This window comes from Pelophylax lessonae (genome assembly GCF_965119305.1).
Source record: "Pelophylax lessonae genome assembly, chromosome: 12".
NCBI lineage: Eukaryota > Metazoa > Chordata > Amphibia > Anura > Ranidae > Pelophylax > Pelophylax lessonae.
This window is the reverse complement of record NC_138779.1, coordinates 221,477,365-221,498,677: the sequence shown is the minus strand read 5'-3', so window position 1 is coordinate 221,498,677 and position 21,313 is coordinate 221,477,365. Positions and strand designations below refer to the sequence as shown.

General features: G+C 45.9%; 1 protein-coding gene across 1 annotated transcript in view; it reads right to left on the bottom strand.

Moving 5' to 3' along the window:
- The window catches only part of VWA5B1 (von Willebrand factor A domain containing 5B1), an 87,298-nt gene that overhangs the window by 8,023 nt on the left and 57,962 nt on the right, over positions 1–21,313 (bottom strand). Inside the window, exons 13-16 of the mRNA XM_082274556.1 lie at positions 12,035–12,269; positions 8,024–8,335; positions 3,200–3,337; positions 2,812–2,940 (exon numbers count right to left, since the gene is read on the bottom strand). Of these exons, the coding sequence (XP_082130682.1) occupies positions 2,812–2,940; positions 3,200–3,337; positions 8,024–8,335; positions 12,035–12,269 (814 nt within the window). The remainder of the gene's footprint in view (positions 1–2,811; positions 2,941–3,199; positions 3,338–8,023; positions 8,336–12,034; positions 12,270–21,313) is intronic.

Below are 21,313 nucleotides of genomic sequence, written 5' to 3'. Positions count from 1 at the left end.
AGACTCATCCACGTTACCAACCGCTCGGTGTCTCCAATCCCTACACTGGCTTCCGATCACCCAGCGAATTAAATTCAAGATACTAACTAATACATACGAAGAAATTCACAACTCTGTCCCAAGCTACGTCTCCAAATATCACCCAAATCATCCTCTCCGCTCCTCCCAAGACCTCCTGCTCTCAAGCTCCCTTGTCTCCTCCTCCCATGCTCGTCTCCAGGACTTCTCCAGAGCCTCTCCCATCCTCCAAAACTCTCTACCTCTCTACCTACTCTGGCTGCCTTCAGGCAATCCCTGAAAACTCATATCTTCTGGCTGCCTTCAGGCGATCCCTGAAAACTCATATCTTCAGGGAAGCCTATCACGCCTCTGACTAATCTTTTATCACTTCCATTAGCTCATCCACCACCGTTACAACCTTTTGTACCACATGCCCCACCCTCTTAGATTGTAAGCTCTTCTGAGCAGGGCCCTCTATCCTTCTTGTATTTTATTGTAACTGTATTATCTCCCTTTTTATATTGTAAACTGTTGGCGCTCTATCAGTGGCGGTTTTAGGCACGGGCGAACGGGGCAGCCGCCCGGGGCGGCATTTTTTCATAACACGTGGGGGGCGGCATGCCCGGGCCGCGGACCGGTACCGGTCCGTGGATCAAATGGTACCGGACCGCCCGAGCCCCGTTCGCCCATGCCTAAAACCGCCGCAGCCGACTCCGAGCCGAGCCGAGGAGCAGAGCATTGCTCCCCCCCGAGCCCGCCCATTGTGTGACAATAGCGAATGAAAATTCGCTATTGTCACACTGATCCTCCTCCTGGCCAATCAGGGAGCGGGTCCTCCCGCTTCCTGATTGGCCGAAAGGCAAACCCCACGCCATTGGCCGAGGAGGAGGCGCCGCGGGAGGACTGAAGAGACGTGAAGAGAAGGGAGGTAAGTGCTGTGCACGGACGCTGGCGCTCTGCATTGAAAATTGGCACTCTGGCATGGCATCTCCACATTGAAAGGGGGCATTGCTGTGGCATCTCTGCATTGAAAGGGGGCATTGCTGTGGCGCTCTGCGTTGAAAAGGGGCATTTCTGTGGCGCTCTGCATTAAAGGGGGCAATGCTGTGGCATCTCTGCATTGAAAGGGGGCATTGCTGTGGCGCTCTGCGTTGAAAAGGGGCATTTCTGTGGCGCTCTGCATTAAAGGGGGCATTGCTGTGGCGCTCTGCATTAAAGGGGGCTTCGCTGTGGCGCTTTGCATTAAAGGGGCATTGCTACATAGTTACATAGTTAGTAAGGTTGAAAAAAGACATCAGTCCATCCAGTTCAACCTATGATGCGTGTGTGTGTTTGCTTTTAACCGTACATTGTATACCCCTGTATGTTGTGGTCTTTAAGGTGTCCATCTAATAGTTTTTTGAAATTATCAATGCTCCCTGCTGATACGACTGCTTGTGGAAGAGAATTCCACATCCTTACTGCTCTTACAGTGAAGAACCCCTTACGCACTTTAAGGTTAAACCGCCTTTCCTCTAGTTTTAGTGAGTGGCCACGTGTCTTATTGTATCTCCTTTCTCTGAATAGTTTGTTCCTTATGCTCGGGTCACCAGTACAGTATTTGTACATTGATATCATATCCCCCCTCAATGCAGAGCTGTGGCGCTCTGCATTAAAGGGGACATTGCTGTGGCGCTCTGCATTAAAGGGGGCAGTGCTGTGGCGCTCTGCGTTGAAAAGGGGCATTTCTGTGGCGCTCTGCATTAAAGGGGGCATTGCTGTGGCGCTCTGCATTAAAGGGGCATTGCTGTGGCGCTCTGCATTAAAGGGGGCAGTGCTGTGGCGCTCTGCGTTGAAAAGGGGCATTTCTGTGGCGCTCTGCGTTGAAAAGGGGCATTTCTGTGGCGCTCTGCATTAAAGGGGGCATTGCTGTGGCGCTCTGCATTAAAGGGGCATTGCTGTGGAGCTCTGCATTAAAGGGGGCAGTGCTGTGGCACTCTGCATTGAAAAGGGGCAATGCATTTATTGGGGGCAACAATGCTGTGGCACTCTGCATTTATTGTTATGTTGTCATGTTGTTTTTTTTTTTTTTTTTGGGGGGGGGGCGCCGGGAGGGAGTCTTGCCCGGGGAGCAATTTAATGTAGAACCGCCACTGCGCTCTATAAATCCTGTATATTAATAATAATAATAAGAATGTTACTCCATTAGTACTGTTTCGCTACACTGTATCCAGTAAGTGCTCTGACTGCTCAATCAGGTGACATCAATTTTATTGGATTATTCAGAGTGGGAGGATTAGAGCCTAAAACAGTTTTTTTTTACCATCAATGTCCCATTGGGGAGATTCCCCCACCATTTCCCGCCAGGAAGGACAGAGACAATGACAAAACCACTCCCTAGTAGACTTGAGGAAGGTTTAGACAATATTTTTTGCTATCTCTGCTTTCTCTTCCTGGTGACAACCAGTCCTACCATTTTTGTCTTGGTGCCATAGGGACAGGAAGTCAGGGAAAATCTCCTCAATGGGGTCACTCATCCCAAAACATTAGCTATGTATCAGAAATGGTCCATAATCCAAATGACGAGACATAATACTTCTCCTCCCCTCCCCCCCCTTGAATTATCTATAACAGTTACTGAAAGATCGTGCGTCATGGGATGTCATGTGTGACCTGCTCATCCAGTGACAGACCTCTGGGGCAGCTTGGATGCATTTGTAAAATATAACCAAAATATGGAATTTCTGATGCTACAGGAGGAGGGTTATATACAATAGTCATGTTGAGTTCTCTACAAGTAGAGTTTTCCTTTAGGCTGCAATAGTAGCTTACTGAAAAATCGGTCCTCTGTCGGTTCCGACACACAGGTGGACTGGGAGCGCCCGAGGCCGATGGAGAATCCTCGTAGGCGGCGACTTCCGGAGCTCAGGCTCCTCTGGGAACCCTGCTTAAGTGCGGCACCTAGCAGGGAATGAGTGCATCCTCTTCAGTCAGGGGGGAGGGGCCTCCAGACAAGGACAGAGAGAGAGAGAGAGGACCAGACGAGAGACGCACGGTTAACACAACAGAAGGACGGGCTGCAGGAAACGATGGGGGGGTCAGGAACTAAGACACAGGAGGAAGGCAAACATAAAACCCAGATAAAGGCAAACAGTGCTGGTGACCACCAAGGCTGGTAGTGCACAGCAACGCGTCATTTCATACAGTACTGCGCCACTACCTGTGTTGGCGTACTCCACAACGCTGGGCAGGTACGAGTTGCTGCTCAGGTCAACGGGGACGAAAGCCGTGTACTTGCTGATGACATTGCAGGCTTTGCTGGCGTTGATGGCGTTCAGCTGGAACCTTCGCCCAATTCCTGTGAAAACACACATAGGAAATAATTAGGTGTGGGGGCCTGAAGGGGGGGGGGGTTGAGTTACTTGGTAGCATGATGTCATCATAAATGCTTGATAACAGTTGGTAGCATGATGTCATCATAAATGCTTGATGACAGTTGGTAGCATGATGTCATCATAAATGCTTGATGACAGTTGGTAGTATGATGTCATCATAAATGCTTGATGACAGTTGGTAGCATGATGTCATCATAAATGCTTGGTAACAGTTGGTAGCATGATGTCATCATAAATGCTTGATGACAGTTGGTAGCATGATGTCATCATAAATGCTTGATGACAGTTGGTAGTATGATGTCATAAATGCTTGATGACAGTTGGTAGCATGATGTCATCATAAATGCTTGATGACAGTTGGTAGTATGATGTCATCATAAATGCTTGATGACAGTTGGTAGTATGATGTCATCATAAATGCTTGATGACAGTTGGTAGCATGATGTCATCATAAATGCTTGATGACAGTTGGTAGTATGATGTCGTCATAAATGCTTGATGACAGTTGGTAGCATGATGTCATCATAAATGCTTGATGACAGTTGGTAGTATGATGTCACGCTACATGATGATGTAATCACATATGTGGCTTTATAATGTCACATCCTTATACTGTAATCCCATATATGTTATTATGACATCATTCTGTTGTGTAATGATAATCTGTGTTCTGATGTCACTCCGTAGTAAGATGACATCACCCGAACTGTATTATGATGTCACGTTGTAGCAGTGTGCATTAACGTCTCTCCTATGGTACCCCAGGAGTTGATATTTAAAAAGGTATTTTTACTGCAAGATAAAGAAAATTCAGACAATATATTATTTTTGTGGGTACTGAGGATGGCAACTGTATAGAATGATGTCATACTGTAGACTGAATTATGATCTCACTCAACAGGATGACATCAAGCTGTAGACTTTATGGTAGTCCCATGTTATAGGATGATATACGTTATTCTGTATGGTGATGTTACTTGATACTTTAAACTGCATCGTGATTCCATGCTATAGGATGAGGCCATACTTTAGTCTGTATGTCACTTGATTGGATGATGTCATACTTTAAACTGTATGGTGATTTCACTCTCCACTTTTGTTTGCCTTTATTCGACACTCTTCCTCCCACTGACACCAACAATGGGGTATAATTCCTGTTACTGACAAAAACAAGACACTATTCCTCCCATTAACACCAATTATGGAGCACTATTCCTCCCAATGACACCAATGATGGGACACTATTCCTCCCAATGACATCAATGATGGGACACTATTCCTCCCAATGACACCAATGATGGGGCACTATTCCTCCCACTGACACCAATGATGGGGCGCTATTCCTCCCACTGACACCGATGATGGGGAACTATTCCTCCCACTGACACCAATGATGGGGCACTATTCCTCCCACTGACACCAATGATGGGGCACTATTCCTCCCACTGATACCAATGATGGGGCACTATTCCTCCCACTGACACCGATGATGGGGAACTATTCCTCCCACTGACACTAATGATGGGGCACTACTCCTCCCACTGACACCAATGATGGGACACTATTCCTCCCACTGATACCAATAATGGGGTGCTATTCCTCCCACTGATACCAATGATGGGGAACTATTCCTCCCACTGATACCAATGATGGGGCACTATTCCTCCCACGAACACTGATGATGGGGAACTATTCCTCCCACTGACACCAATGATGGGGCACTATTCCTCCCACTGATACCAATAATGGGGTACTATTCCTCCCACTGATACCAATGATGGGACACTATTCCTCCCATTGACACCAATGATGGGACACTATTCCTCCCAATGACACCAATGATGGGGCACTATATGATGGGGTGATTTCACTCTATAGCTTGGGTATCCAAACTGTGGCCCTCCAGCTCTTGTGAGAACTACAAGTCCCATCATGCCTCTGCCTTTAGGAGTCATGCTTGCAACTGTAAGCCTTGCAATGCCTCATGGGTCTTGTAGTTCCGCAAAAGCTGGAGAGCCGCAGGTTGGACACCCATGCTCTATAGGATGATGTCATACTTTAGATTGTATTGTAATGTCACTTTATAGGATGATGTCATACTTTAGACTCTATGGTGATGTCACTCAATTGGATGATAAACTGCATGGCGACTTCACTCTATGAGATGATGTCATACTTTAGATTTTATTGCAATGGCATTTTATAGGATGATGTCATGCATTAGACTTTATGGTGATGTCACATTATTGAATGATGACATACTTTGCACTGAAAATGATGTCATTCTGTATTTTATAGCCCATTCAGCAGACCACAGAGGAAAATAAATATTCACAATGGAAGCAGAAGGGGAAATAAAAAATGTCAGATATTTCCCAGGGACGCCCGGCCTCCCTCCCCAACCACCCGTATGAAATGTCCTTTTACTGTTATTGAGGATTCCAGAACAATCTCCTCGGCCAATTATCTTCTGTACCACGGCGGAGAGATTGTGTTCACCTGTCAGCTCCTGTCTGTTCTCACGTCTTCTATGAATTTTTCATGCATGAATATCAGTGGAGATGTGTCCAGGCCGAGGTGAGATGAGTGAAAGGATGAATGTTTTACTGAGAATTAAACTGCAGCCCTCTGGAATGCTCCCCCATCCACTGCCAATCCACATCAGCTGGAAGATGTATAGAGGTAAGGCCTGGAATGGTGCATGTGACCTTCTCCCAAAAGCCACCAAAGGTTGACATAGTCACCACCTGACTGTACACAGGCTGGGGAGCTCCTTAAACATATTTGGCTCTGCTGGGGAGGAGAGAGGATCAGAGAGGAGGAGCTGAATGCTGCCAGTGGCACATACCCACAGGGAGCCATTGACAGGAAATCACCACCTGGACCCCTTCCATTTCATGTCTGTGATCATCCCTGACCCCCAGCAGCAGGCTGATAATACAGAATTTAGGAAGACCCAAGAGACTCAATATAAATATATAATATACAGTAATTATAAATAGTAAAAGACAGAATTCTAACTACCATCCAGCTCAGTGGTCTCCAAACTGCGGCCCAGGGGCCAGATGATTTGTTTCCTTATAGTGCTCAAAGGCTGGATAATTCATCCACTAATACCAACAATGGGGCATAATCCCCTACCCCCCGACACCAGTGAAGGGGCACAATTCCTCCCAATGACACCAATGATGAGGCGCAATTCCTAATATTGACACCAATGAAGGGGCACACTTGCTCCCAATGACACCAATGAAGGGGTACACTTGCTCCCAATGATGGGGCACACTTGTTCCTACTGACACCAATGATGGGGCACAATTGCTCCCCCTGATGCCAGTGATAGGGCACAATTGCTCCAACTGATGCCAGTGGTGGGGCACAATTGCTCCCAATGACGCTAGTGATGGGGCACAATTGCTCCCTCTGATGCCAGTGGTGGGGCACGATTGCTCCCAATGACGCTAGTGATGGGGCACATTTGCTCCCAATAACGCCAATGATGGGGCACAATTGCTCCCAATGATGCCAATGATGGGGCACAATGGATCCCAATGATGCCAATGATGGGGCACAATGGCTCCCAATGATGGGGCACAATGATGGGTAACAATGGCTCCCTATGATGAAAATGATAGGGCACAATGGCTCCCAATGATGATGGATGATGGGGCACAATGGCTCCCAACGATGGGGCACAATGGCTCCCAACGATGCCATTGATGGGGCACAATGGCTCCCAATGATGGGGCACAATGGCTCCCAATGACGCCAATGATGGGGCACAATTGCTCCCAATGATGCCAATGATGGGGCACAATGGCTCCCAATGACTTCAATGATGGGGGCACAATGGCTCCCAATGATGCAAATGATGGGGCACAATGGCTCCCAATGATGGGGACAATGGCTCCCAATGACTTCAATGATGGGGGCACAATGGCTCCCAATGATGCAAATGATGGGGGCACTATTCCTCCCACTGACACCAAAGATGGGGTATTGTTTTTTCCCCGCTGACGTCAGGACCTTTTCCACTCCCAATGTCCACAGTCCGGCCCCCCTAAAGTCTGAAGGACAGTAAACTGGCCCCTTGTTTAGAAAGTTTGAAGACCCCTGATCCAGCTGATGGAGCACAGAATGATTAGAGGTCAGATGACATATTCTCATGCCATATCTCTATACTTTTTCCAAATACTGCAAAATGGCAGTAAAGTTGTATTAACCAGTACAAAAGACCTACCCAATAAGCAATATGTACCATGCTGATCAATTAAAAAGCAGGTCAGTCCATTCTGCTGTTGTGCAACTGCAAGTGGACATGCTGGGAATTGAAGTGTTACAGTGGATTGTGATGGGGATGAATCTACATGGGATGGGGGCCACACAAACACATTAAAGGGGCCCCCAGTTTCTCTAATCCTCATCCCAAAGGCAGTTCCTCACGTTATTAAATATCAAATGCTTTCATTAAAATCATATATATTCCCTATATATATATAAAATCATTTTACCCAAAAGCTATTACTGCCTGTATAAATGAGTGACCAGACACAGGGACCTACAGTAGTTGTATGGTCTGCTCTGGCTGGTGTTCCACTTTTGGTTAGATAGACCTGGACAGCTTGGATCGGACCTGACTGTCTCATTACCATGCTCGATCTCGCTCTCCCTCTCCGCCAGCTGCTCAAAGTCTCGGATGATGGATTTGGCGGCCAAGTGGTGGAAGGTCTCGTTCCACAGGTCACTCTCGTCGTCGTCTCGGTTTTCGCGCTCTCTGAAGAGCTCCTGGATGTCAAAGGCGATCTCCCACTGGACCGGCTGGTTGTCCCTTAGGCCCCTGACCACAGCTTTGCATGCGGACGGGGGGTTGGGGGCCAGGCTGCGGTTCCCGGGCACCGGGTCTTGGCTGAAGGACTCAGAGACCATTTCCGTCTCGAAGGTGAAGCATGGGTGGTGGCAATCTGCAGAAGAAACGAAGGGACGAGCAATGCCTTAGTTTGAGCCTTGGCCAATCATATTTTATTGCATTGCACAGTGCTCTCATTCTAACATGTTTCAGGCACTGGGGGGTTCCTAACTGAAGGCATAGCACAAGGAGGACCTCACCACATTCCTATCATTGTCAAAATGATATTGTCCTAGGAAGCTCTACACCCGGCCGGTATCACACGGGATGGTTTACAAACAGGCCCCACCATCTCCTGCGTCCCTATTTGATTAATTAACAGCCTTTTGCTGTAGGAGAGCGCCGGGCTTGTTTCACAAGATGCGTCCGGGCGGCTTTCCCCCTGCGACTGAGCGCCTCATTCATAATAATGTCCGTTAAATAATTCACGCCGCCACCTCGATGGGAATTCTTTGTGCTCTGCGGTTGGCTTCACCGATAGCAAGTACAGACGCGGCTTCAATTACACTGTCAACGGCGGCCTTGACTTTGGAAACTCACCATCATGTGAGGAGCGCCGTGCCAAAGAGACGCGTGAGAAAAAAAAAGGAACTGTAGATCGCCAATTGGTCTCAAGAGCGCAATTTGTGTCTAATGCAGAAATAAAAATTAAAATTCAGTATTTTATCAAAAAAGGAAAAATGTATCCAAAATGTATCTCTAAAACTTTTTTTTTGGTATCTCGAAACAATTTATTAGGTTTTGGATACAAAAGACTATAATTAAAAGACGGGTTCATTTTTTACGTTTTTATGTTGTCCGTGTCACAAAGAAGACGAAAATTTTCCAGCCTTTGTGATCATTTATCAAGACATCAAAAAATACACTATATCAAAAGTATTGGGACACCTGTCTTTACACACACATGAACTTTAATGGCATCCCAGTCTTAGTCCGTAGGGTTCAATATTGAGTTGGCTCCGCCCTTTGCAACTCTTCTGGGAGAGCTGTCCACAAGGTTCAGGAGTGTCTATGGGAATGTTTCACCATTCTTCCGGAAGCACATTTGTGGTGGGGTCAGTTGTTGCTGGTAGTAAGCTACTGTTTTGGGAGAGGTCTATTGATGCTGGTTGCTGGGAGATCTAATGTTGCTGTGGGGGTCTATTGAGGCTTTTTTCATTGGGAATGTAAAGGAAAGCAGTTCTGGCACCTCCAGCATTGAATGTATGTGATGGCAAGGGGTGATGAGGTATGTTGGAGGGTCTATTTTTGTTGGCTGCTGGGGGATCTGATGTTGCTGTGGGGATCTATCGTTGTGGGGGTCTTTTATTGATGGGGAGGTACTGTATATTGTTGCAGATGGGGGGCCTTTGGTTGCTGGTGGGGTCAGTGGTTGGTGGGAGGGACCTACTGTTGAGGGAGGGATGTATTGTTGCTGGCTGCTGGAGAATTATTGATGCCGATTGCTGGGGAGACTATTATTGTTGCTTGGGGGAATCTATTGTTGCTGGCTGCTGGAAAAGGATTGATGCCGGTTGCTGGGGGGACTATTGTTGTTTTTCAGCGGGATCTATTGCTGCTGGGGGGACTATTGTTGTTTAAGGGGATCTATTGCTGCTGGCTGCTGGAGAACTATTGATGCCGATTGCTGGGGGGACTATTATTGTTGCTTGGGGGAATCTATTGTTGCTGGCTGCTGGAAAACTATTGATGCTGGTTGCTGGGGGGACTACTATTGTTTTTCAGGGGGATCTATTGCTGCTGGCTGCTGGGGGGACTATTGTTGTTGTTCAGGGGGATCTATTGCTGCTGGCTGCTGGAGAATTATTGATGCCAGTTGCTGGGGGGACTATTATTGTTTTTCAGGGGATCTATTGCTGCTGGCTGCTGGGGGGACTATTGTTGTTGTTCAGGGGGATCTATTGCTGCTGGCGAATTATTGATGCCGGTTGCTGGGGGGGGGGGACTGTTATTGTTGCTTGGGGGAATCTATTATTGCTGGCTGCTGGAAAACTATTGATGCCGGTTGCTGGGGGGACTATTATTGTTTTTCAGGGGGATCTATTGCTGCTGGCTGCTGGGGGGACTATTGTTGTTTAGGGGGATCTATTGCTGCTGGCTGCTGGAGAATTATTGATGCCAGTTGCTGGGGGGGGGGGCTATTATTGTTGCTTGGGGGAATCTATTGTTGCTGGCTGCTGGAGAATTATTGATGCCGGTTGCTGGGGGGACTATTATTGTTTTTCAGGGGGATCTATTGCTGCTGGCTGCTGGGGGGACTATTGTTGTTGTTTAGGGGGATCTATTGCTGCTGGCTGCTGGAGAATTATTGATGCCGATTGCTGGGGGGGGGGGGGGCTATTATTGTTGCTTGGAGGAATCTATTGTTGCTGGCTGCTGGAGAACTATTGATGGCACTTGCTGGGGGACTATTATTGTTGTTCAGGGGGATCTATTGCTGCTGGCTGCTGGAGAATTATTGATGCCGATTGCTGGGGGGGGGGGCTATTATTGTTGCTTGGAGGAATCTATTGTTGCTGGCTGCTGGAAAACTATTGATGCCACTTGCTGGGGGACTATTATTGTTGTTCAGGGGGATCTATTGCTGCTGGCTGCTGGAGAACTATTGATGCCAGTTGCTGGGGGGTCTATTATTGATGCTTGGGGGATATGTTGTTGTTTGCTGCTGGGGAACTATTGATGCCGGTTGCTAGGAGTACTATTATTGTTGTTCAGGGGAACTATTGTTGCTGGCTGCTGGAGAACTATTGATGCCCGTTGATGGGGGGACTCATTTTGCTCAGGGGGATCTATTGTTGCTGGCTGCTGGAGAACTATTGATTCTGGGGAGACTATTATTGTTGCTCGGGGGATCTATTGTTGCTGGCTGCTGGATAACTATTGATGCCATTGCTGGGGGTTTTTTTATTGCCGGGGGGGGGGGGGATCTTTTGTTACTGGCTTTTTTGGTAATCATTAAGAAATTCTATACAAGTTACTTAGCGCTACAAAATGATACTTGATTCTGTATTCTCTATAAGGGGAAGTTCTGAGAGGTGGTTGGGTAGCGAGAGGAACCAAGGGGTGGTGCTCGGGGGTGGGTAGGAGGCGGAGACAAGAGATGAGTCGGAAGGGGGAAGTCCTGATCATAACACTTCTATGCAGGTGGGAGAGTTCCAAACATATATATTTTTTTTTTTTATAAAGTTTTTGACAACTGCAGTTTTATGCCATGTAAAGTTATCTTGATAAATAAACACGTTTCTCATTTTATTTTTAATTAAAAAAAAACTGCACACATTTTTTAAACAACTTGTTTTACTTTGCCACAGGAACTGCAAAATTAACCCACAATTTTTTTTTTTTTTCTAAAATATTTGCTGTTTCAAAAAAAAAGTTTTCAAAATTTTTGCTGAGCATTGTTTAAATAAAATTTTAAAATTGAATTAATAAAAAATGTAATTAAATTAAATTAAAATTAAATTAATACAATTTTAAAATTGAATTAATAAAAAATGTAATTAAATTAAATTAAAATTAAATTAATAAAATTTTAAAATTTTGCAAGCTAAAGCCAATTTTCTAAGTAACTGCACAATTTTAATGAATAATTTGAACAATGTAAAAAAAAAAAGACAAGTTTTTACAGCAAAAAGCATTTCGGCATTTTGCAGTACCGGCGTGCAAAATGTAACAATACAAAAGTGGGAGAATCCTCCCCGGCACATCTCCCACACACAGACAGATGCACATGGACCTGAAGAGAGAGTCTCACCCAGATCGCCCGGGCTGCTGAACGGCTGGCTGTCGGAAGAGGATTTCAGAGAGAGGGAGGTCTCATGCTGGGTGGAGGGGCTTCCTGTGTTGGATGATTTTACAGCCTCGGGGGTCAGTGGGCACTCCCCATCATGGCAGAATGACAGGCAGCTTTGCTGAAGCAGAGACGGACGCCGGGCGCCGGCGCCCCTAATCTTTGTGGTGCTGACAAACGGACTGACGGACAAAGAGGACTGATGGGATCCAAGAAAAATATGGATGGGAGGGAGATAAGAAAAAGATGGAGGACCATTACCACCTTTATAATTACTGGTGAACTTTTCCTCATACAACCAAATATGCCTGCGCACAAACTTGTATTCAAATTTAAAGGCAAAACCCACCCTCAATAATTTTTTTTTACCTGAGCGTTTATCATGTCGGGAGAAACATTTCTTAAATAGAGTGCTATTATAAATTTCTCACGGTTGGGAAAATACAGCTGCAAGAAACTCAGAATTTGGGGATTCTTCTGTCCGCAGTCTCTGCTCCAGTGGGCGGAGACTGGACTACACGCAGAGGTCTTCACACTATGGACCTCCAGTTGTTCAGGAACTACAACTCCCATCATGTCTAGTCATGTCTGTGAATGACAGAGTTTTACAATGCCTCATGGGATGTGTAGTTCCGCAACAGCTGGAGGGCCGTAGTTTGAGGATCCCTGAGACGAACTCAGAGAAGGAACACAATCCGGGCCGAGTATTGGAAGGGATCCTTCAGTGTTCTAGAGAGGAAATCTATTTTACTAAAACAAAATATATTTTTGGAAAGATAAACCAATTGGATAAAACAAGACAGAGGAAGGGCTTTGTCTTTAATAACAGCAGTAGGCTTGATTTTTTAAAACTAAATAAAATAAAAAAATAAAAATAACATACAGTGCCTTGAAAAAGTATTCACACCCCTTGAAATTTTCCAAATTTTTTCACGGTACAACCAAAAACGTAAATATATTTTATTGGGATTTTATGTGATAGACCGCCACAAAGTGGCACATACCATATATACTCGAGGATAAGCTGAACCGAATAAAAGCCGAGGCACCTACTTTTACTATATAAAACTGGGAAAACGTATTGACTTGAGTATAAGCCTAGGGTGGGAAATGCAGCAGCTACTGGACCACCACGAGACCCAAAACAGGGGCTGCGGGCATGGTGCAAGGGCTGCAGACATGGTACAGGAGATGCAGGGCTGTGGGCATGGTACAGTAGATAGTTCAGGCATGATACAGGAGATGGTTCAGGCATGGTACAGGCATGGCATGGGAGATGGTTCAGGCATGGTACAGGAGATGGTTCAGGCATGGTACAGGGGATGGTTCAGGCATGGTACATGAGATGGTACAGGCATGGTACAGGAGAGGGTTCAGGCATGGTACAGGAGATGGTTTAGGCATGGTACAGGAGATGGTTCAGGCATGGTACAGGAGATGGTTCAGGCATGGCACAGGAGATGGTTCAGGCATGGCACAGGAGATGGTTCAGGCATGATACAGGAGATGGTTCAGGCATGCTACAGGAGATGGTTCAGGCATGCTACAGGAGATGGTTCAGGCATGGCACAGGAGATGGTTCAGGCATGGCACAGGAGATGGTTCAGGCATGGCACAGGAGATGGTTCAGGCATGGCACAGGAGATGGTTCAGACATGATACAGGAGATGGTTCAGGCATGCTACAGGAGATGGTTCAGGCATGGCACAGGAGATGGTCCAGGCATGGCACAGGAGATGGTTCAGGCATGGTACAGGAGATGGTTCAGGCATGGCACAGGAGATGGTCCAGGCATGGCACAGGAGATGGTTCAGGCATGGCACAGGAGATGGTTCAGGCATGGTACAGGAGATGGTTCAGGCATGGTACAGGAGATGGTTCAGTCATGGCACAGGAGATGGTTCAGGCATGATACAGGAGATGGTTCAGGCATGCTACAGGAGATGGTTCAGGCATGCTACAGGAGATGGTTCAGGCATGGTACAGGGGATGGTTCAGGCATGGTACATGAGATGGTACAGGCATGGTACAGGAGAGGGTTCAGGCATGGTACAGGAGATGGTTTAGGCATGGTACAGGAGATGGTTCAGGCATGGTACAGGAGATGGTCCAGGCATGGCACAGGAGATAGTTCAGGCATGCTACAGGAGATGGTTCAGGCATGATACAGGAGATGGTTCAGGCATGCTACAGGAGATGGTTCAGGCATGGCAAAGGAGATGGTCCAGGCATGGCACAGGAGATGGTTCAGGCATGGTACAGGAGATGGTTCAGGCATGGCACAGGAGATGGTCCAGGCATGGCACAGGAGATGGTTCAGGCATGGCACAGGAGATGGTTCAGGCATGGTACAGGAGATGGTTCAGGCATGGTACAGGAGATGGTTAAGTCATGGCACAGGAGATGGTTCAGTCATGGCACAGGAGATGGTTCAGGCATGGTACACAAGATGGTACAGGCATGATACAGGCATGGTACAGGAGATGGTTCAGGCATGGCAGAGGGGATGGTACAGGCATGGTACAGGAGATGGTTTAGGCATGGCACAGGAGATGGTACAGGCATGGCACAGATGGTACAGTCATGGTACAGGAGATGGTTCAGGCATGGTACAGGAGATGGTTTAGGCAGGGCACAGGAGATGGTACAGGCATGGCACAGATGGTACAGTTATGGTACAGGAGATGCATTTCTGCGGGCATGGTACAGAAGAATCTCCTGTACCAGTCCATGCCCACAGCATTGCATTTCCTGAGGGGATGCAGGGGCTGCGGAGGAGTCTCACTTACCTTTCCGTTAGGCGCCTTACATTTAAAAATGGCGCTGCCCAGCGCCAACACGTCACTGCACATGGGCCGCCTGCCCGGGAATAGCCGAACTTTCCCGAGTGGCGGCGGCGCATGCGCACTGACCGGGGAAAAGGTTATTGAGACCGTGACTCAAGTATAAGCCGAGGGGGGCTTTTTCAGCATAAAAATAACATGCTGAAAAAGTCGGCTTATACTCGAGTATATACGGTAATTGTGAAGTGGAAGGAAAATTATAAATGATACAAATACATCTGTGAAAATTGTGGGGGGGGGGGGGGGGCATTTGTACTCTGATACCCCTAACTAAAATCGAGAGCAAGGGTCTTAAAACTACGGCCCTCCAGCTGTTCAGGAACTACAATACCCATCATGCCTAGTCATATCTGTGAATGTCAGAGTTCTAAGCTGGATACACACTATACAACTTTTGTTGTTAGATTTCCTTTAGATTTACCTTCAACTATGTAGTGCAAGGGTCGGCCTGATTGCATACAAATTGAAAGTGTTTAGGTTTGACCTCATATTATATGGTTTTGGTAAATCTAAAGGAAAACATCTAAAGATAATTGTATAGTGTGTATCCAGCTTTACAATGTCTCATGGGATGTGTAGTTCCGCAACAGCCGGAGGGCCGTAGTTTGAGGATCCCAGGTCTAAAGGAACAAATTACCTTCAGAAGTCACCTAATTAGTAAATAGAGTCCACCTGTGTGTCACTAAATCTCAGTATAAATACAGCTGTTCTGTGAAGCCCTCAGAGGTTTGTTAGAGAACCTTAGTGAACAAACAGCATAATGAAGGCCAAGGAACACAGCAGACAGGTCAGGGATAAAGTTGTGGAGAAGTGTAAAGCAGGGTTAGGCTATAAAAAAAATCTCCCAAGCTTTGACCATCTCACTGAGCGCTGTTCAATCCATCATGGGAAAATGGAAAGAGTATGGCACAACTGCAACCCTACCAAGACATGGCCGTCCACCTAAACTGACCGGCCGGGCCCCTACCAAGACATGGCCATCCACCTAAACTGACCGGCCAGGCCCCTACCAAGACATGGCCGTCCACCTAAACTGACCGGCCGGGCAAGGAAAGCATTCCTCAGAGAAGCAGCCAAGAGGCCCATGGGAACTCCAGAGGAGCTGCAGAGATCCACAGCTCAGGTGGGAGAATCTGTCCACAGGACAACTATTAGTTGTGGGCTCCACAAATCTGCCCTTTATGAAAGAGTGAGAAGAAGAAAGCCATTGGTGGAAGAAAGCCATAAGCAGTCCTGTTTGCAGTTTGGGAAAAGCCATGTGGGGGACACAGCAAACATGTGGAAGAAGGTGCTCTGCTCAGAGGAGACCAAAATTTATTTATTTTTGGCCTAAAAGTAAAACGTTATGTGTGGGGAAAAACTAACACTGCACATCACCCTGAACACACCATCCCCACTGTGAAACATGGTGGTGGCAGCATCATGGTGTGGGAATGCCTTTCTTCAGCAGGGACAGGGAAGCTGGTCAGAGTTGATGTGAAGATGGATGGAGCCAAATACAGGACAATCTTAGAAGAAAAGACTTGAGACTGGGGCGGAGGTTCACCTTCCAGCAGGACAACGACCCGAAACATCCAACCAGAGCTACAATGGAATGGTTTACATCAAAGCATATTCATGTGTTAGAATGGCCCAGTCACAGTCCAGACCTAAATCACATTGAGAATCTGTGGCAAGACTTGAAAATTGCTGTTCACAGACGCTCTCCATCCAATCTGACAGAGCTTGAGCTGTTCTGAAAGAAAAATGTCCTCTCTAGATGTGTAAAGCTGGTAGAGACATCCCCAAAAAGACTTGCAGCTGTAATTGCAGGGAAAGGCGGTTTTACAAAGTATTGACTCCGGGGGGTGAATACAAATGCAGCCACACTTTTCACAGATTTATTTGTATCATTTATCATTTTCCTTCCACTTCACAATTATGGCCACTTTGTGTCGGTCTATCACATAAAATCCCAATAAAATACATTTACGTTTTTGGTTGTAACATAACAAAATGTGGGAAATTTCAAGGGGTGTGAATACTTTTTCAAGGCACTGTAGTGCTGCCCTATTTTAAATCAAGTTCCAGTATTGAAGTTTGATCATCTGGATAGGAGCACAATAAGATGATTTTTTTTTTTTTCTTCAATAATTTGGAATTTTGTGACATCAAATTACTCTGCAGACTATTGCGGCTATTCGCTCCAGTTGTTGATCTGAAAGTCTTGTGTGTCTGCCTTGCATGCACCAGTAATTATAACATAATGGATAGAGCAGGGCACAGTTTTGGATTTTTTTCTGCATGTTCAGTAACGCCTTTAGAGGGTGTTAATGAAAAAAAAAATCCTCAATTTCCTCTCCTCTATCCATTATTGCGCTAATTAGTCAAGTCACAAAACCAAAGCCTGAAAACTTACCGATTTTTCTGGCATAAAGACAACTAGCTTCTTTCAGGTACATATTCATTGAGTATTGAAACAACAGAAAAACATACCATCCATACCTACCGTCTGGGTCGGCCACCAAGGTCATTGCCCTTTTAGATTGTCACCTAGTTTCCTGCATTAAATTACTACTTTGCTTTTGCTCCCTCCGCAAATGCCTGTCAGGAGCTGGCTATAAACCTGCGACTTCTGCTGTGTCTGGCGGTGTCTCTTCTTGCTAAACCACCTGAGATGCTGGACAGCTCCCTGCCCGATTCCTTAGATAAACCTGCCTTGCATCTTTTTTCTCTTGAACCCTTTCCTCCTCCTATGAATTTCCTATTTAAGCCATGCCTTTGCACTTCCTGTTTGCCAGATTATTGTGCTCTCTCCAACTAATACCTCGCTCTCGTTGATCCTGTTGCCGTCCGTTTCTCTGCTAACACTTGGTACCAACTTTTGCTTGTTCCTTGACTATGCTTCTGCTTGATCCCAGCCTGCAACCACTTGTTTAGTGACTACACGTCTGCTTGATCCCTACCTGCTTTATCTGCTACTGGACCCCAGCTTACTCACCTCCTGGTGGGGTGACCCTGTGGACAACGATATGGTACTAACAAGCGGTAAAACTCATCCCCAACATCAGGAGCTCTGGTGAATACCGGTTAGTGCTTAGACCCTAGTACCTCGGGTGAGCCCAGCATCATCCGCCAGGATGACCTGCCTGTATACCTGTCCTGCTGGTCAATGAGAGCCTCTCTACTGCTATAGCTACTGGTTTCCGAGTCTGAACCCTTACTGTGACCGTGGCATTACCAGTTCAGATTGAGGAACTGTATACACTACAGACAAAAAGTAAGCAGACTCTCCAAAGGACTCAGCTCAGGTGTCTCCAGTGAACGGTACTGTTAATCCTACAGCAGGACACTTTAGGCAATTATGAACATTCAACCTTGGGGTAACATTTTGGGGAGGACCCTTTACTGTTCCAGCATGACTGTACCCCTGTGTACAAAGCCAGCTCGATAAAGACATGGTAGGACCAGTTTGGTGTGGAGGAACTCAAGTGTCCTGCACAGAGCCCTGACCTCAACCCTACTGAACATCTTTGGGATTAATTGGAACCCCAATTTGAAGCCAGATGTCCTCATCCAACATCAGTACGTGACCTCACAAATGTTCTTTTGGATGCCAGGGGTTCTAGCCTTCCCCGGTGCTTCCTGACTCATGGCAACAGCCTTGGAAAAGTCCTTTTCAGTTCCAGCATGACTGTTCAAAAAGCCAGCTCCATAAAGACATGGATGACCAGTTTGGTGTGCAGGAACTTAAAGTGGCCTGCACAGAGCCCTGACCTCAACCCTACTAAACAACTTTGGGATGAATTGGAACTCTGATCGCGCTAAGGCTTTTTTGTTTTTGGCGCACAACTTGAGGCCTAACGTGTAAGCCAGGTCTTCTCATCCAGCATTGTTACCTGACCTCACAGATAGGACAAATTCCCACAGACACCCTTTAATATCTTGTGGAAAGTCTTCCCAGAAAGAGTGGAGGATGTTATAGTCACATAGGGGGCAACTCCATATTAAAGGCTTTGGGGGAGAGGGGGGCAACTCCATAGAGACATGGTTTGACCAGTTTGGTGTGGAGGAACTCGAGTGGCCTGCACAGAGCCCTGACCTCAACCCTACTGAACACCTTTGGGATGAACTGAAACACTGATCGTGAGCCAAGTCCTTTTTTTTTTGGTGCCTAACGTGAGGCCTGGTCTTCTCATCCAATATCTGTACCTGACCTCACAAATGGGCAAAAATTCCCACAGATATCGGCCAAAATCTTGTTGAAAGCCTTTCCAGAAGACTAGAGGATGTGATAGCCACGAAGGAGGAAACTCCATATTAAGGGCCTTGTTGGGGTGGGGGGGGGGGGGGGGTTAGTAGCAACTCCATAATGACCAAGGTTTTGGAATGGATGTCCAACAAGCTCATAAAGGTGTAATGGGTTGAGGAACATAAATGTCCTGCACAGACCCCGAACCTCAATCCTACTGAACATATTTGAGATTAATTGAAACCCCAATTTGAAGCCAAGTGTCCAATCCATCCAGTGTCACCCAATGGGGGGGGGGGAGGGGTAGCAACTCCATAATGACCAAGGTATTGGAATGGATGTCCAACAAGCTCATAAAGGTGTAATGGGTTGAGGAACATAAATGTCCTTCACAGACCCCGGACCTCAACCCTACTGAACACCTTTGAGATTAATTGAAACCCCAATTTGAAGCCAGGTGTCCAATCCATCCAATGTCAGTATCTGGCTGACAAATGCCTACATACTCTCCAAAATCTTGTTGAAAGCCCTCTCAGAAGAGTGGAGGCTGGTAGAGCCACAAAGAAGGGGTTACAACTCCATAATGGTCCTGATTTATTATATTAATTCCTGCTAGGAGTGTCCAAGGTCTACTAATATAGGGCACAAATTTTGGAACATCACTTCATCTGCTGATGTTCTCTTAATGTGACAAATCTCTGGAAGGCCATCATCAGTTATTTCTCTCTCTTACTTGATCCCAAAATAATAAAACAACCAAAAACTGTAGATCTGGGAATTTTCTTTATATATATATATCATGGTGGTGTCACAATAAAAGATGTGGGGATGTACTGTGAAACCCAAGCTGGGCACTAAAAGAAGCATGGAGGCTGTTTTGTCTCCTGAGCCACTATCCTATCGATGTTCAGCCATGAGATCAACGACAGGGAACTTCAACAAATGTTTTTGATATTTTTAGACACCACAGACAAAATAAAAACAGAAATAGTTTGTACTAGAACATTTGTTGCTATCTACATGAAACAGGAACCTACTTTAACAGATGTAGCCTCCCACGCGTAATCTGGCAAAGAAAAGGCGAAAATTCATTCCACGTTATTTTTATTTTTTTTAGGGGTTCTCCAATATGTGCAAAATGCAGAGATGAAGACTGAGATCTAGAATGTAACGGAGGGGAGATACTTTCTTTAACTCCAATTTTCTTGGGCGTATAATGCCGCCAGTAGCACAATGGAGGAGCAAGTAGAAGTTGCAGGACAGCTTTGACCTGACTTTCAATAATGGAAAAACCAAAAAGGTACACTAGATGGGTTATCCATGGTACTATGTGCCATTCCCGGCCAAAAATCCCAGGCCAAAATCTTAAATGGTAAGCTAAACTGGTCTGGGGCCAATTACATTTAATTATTTTTTTAATTAATGTTCTTAAACTGTTTTTAATATCATTATTTTCCAAATAAACAACTAAAGGCCAACTTTAACAAAAACTTTTTTTTTTAATTGTGCCCCTGTGCCCGCCCCAGGGTGGACAGCCCACCGTATAGATCTTCTGGTATGAGCACGCACATTCAATATATTATATTATTGTGTACTATCGAAGATTGTTTTGTTATATCATGTATTAATATATGTGGTGTTATATATAGTTTGCCCTCCTTGTTTGTCTGGGTCCTGAAGAAGCCAACTATCTGGCGAAACGCGTTAACCTTACAGGCATTAGGAAAAGTTCACCTCATCTATACTGGGCTGATATCATCTTAGTCTGTAATATGTGGTTTTACTCAATACAAGGAGCCTGTGTTTTAGATATCTAGAGGGTATTACTTTCCCAATGTGTTTAGGGTACAACACTGAAGATTCACAAAGCACTATGGGTTTTCCATAGCAAGCAAAGCAGATGAGGTTTGCTTTTAGGCTCTCTCTCTCTTAAAAGGTAAAGTTAAACTGGTTTGGGGCCAATTACATTTCAGTTTTTATGTTTTTAACCACTTCTGGACCGGAAGGATTTGCCCTCTTAATGACCAGGCCATTTTTTGCGATTCGGCACTGCGTTAAGTTAACGGAAAATTGCACGGTCATGCGACGCTGTATCCAAATTAAAATGTACAGTATGTTCTTTTTTCCCCACAAATAGAGATTTCTTTTGGTGGTATTTGATTGCCTGTG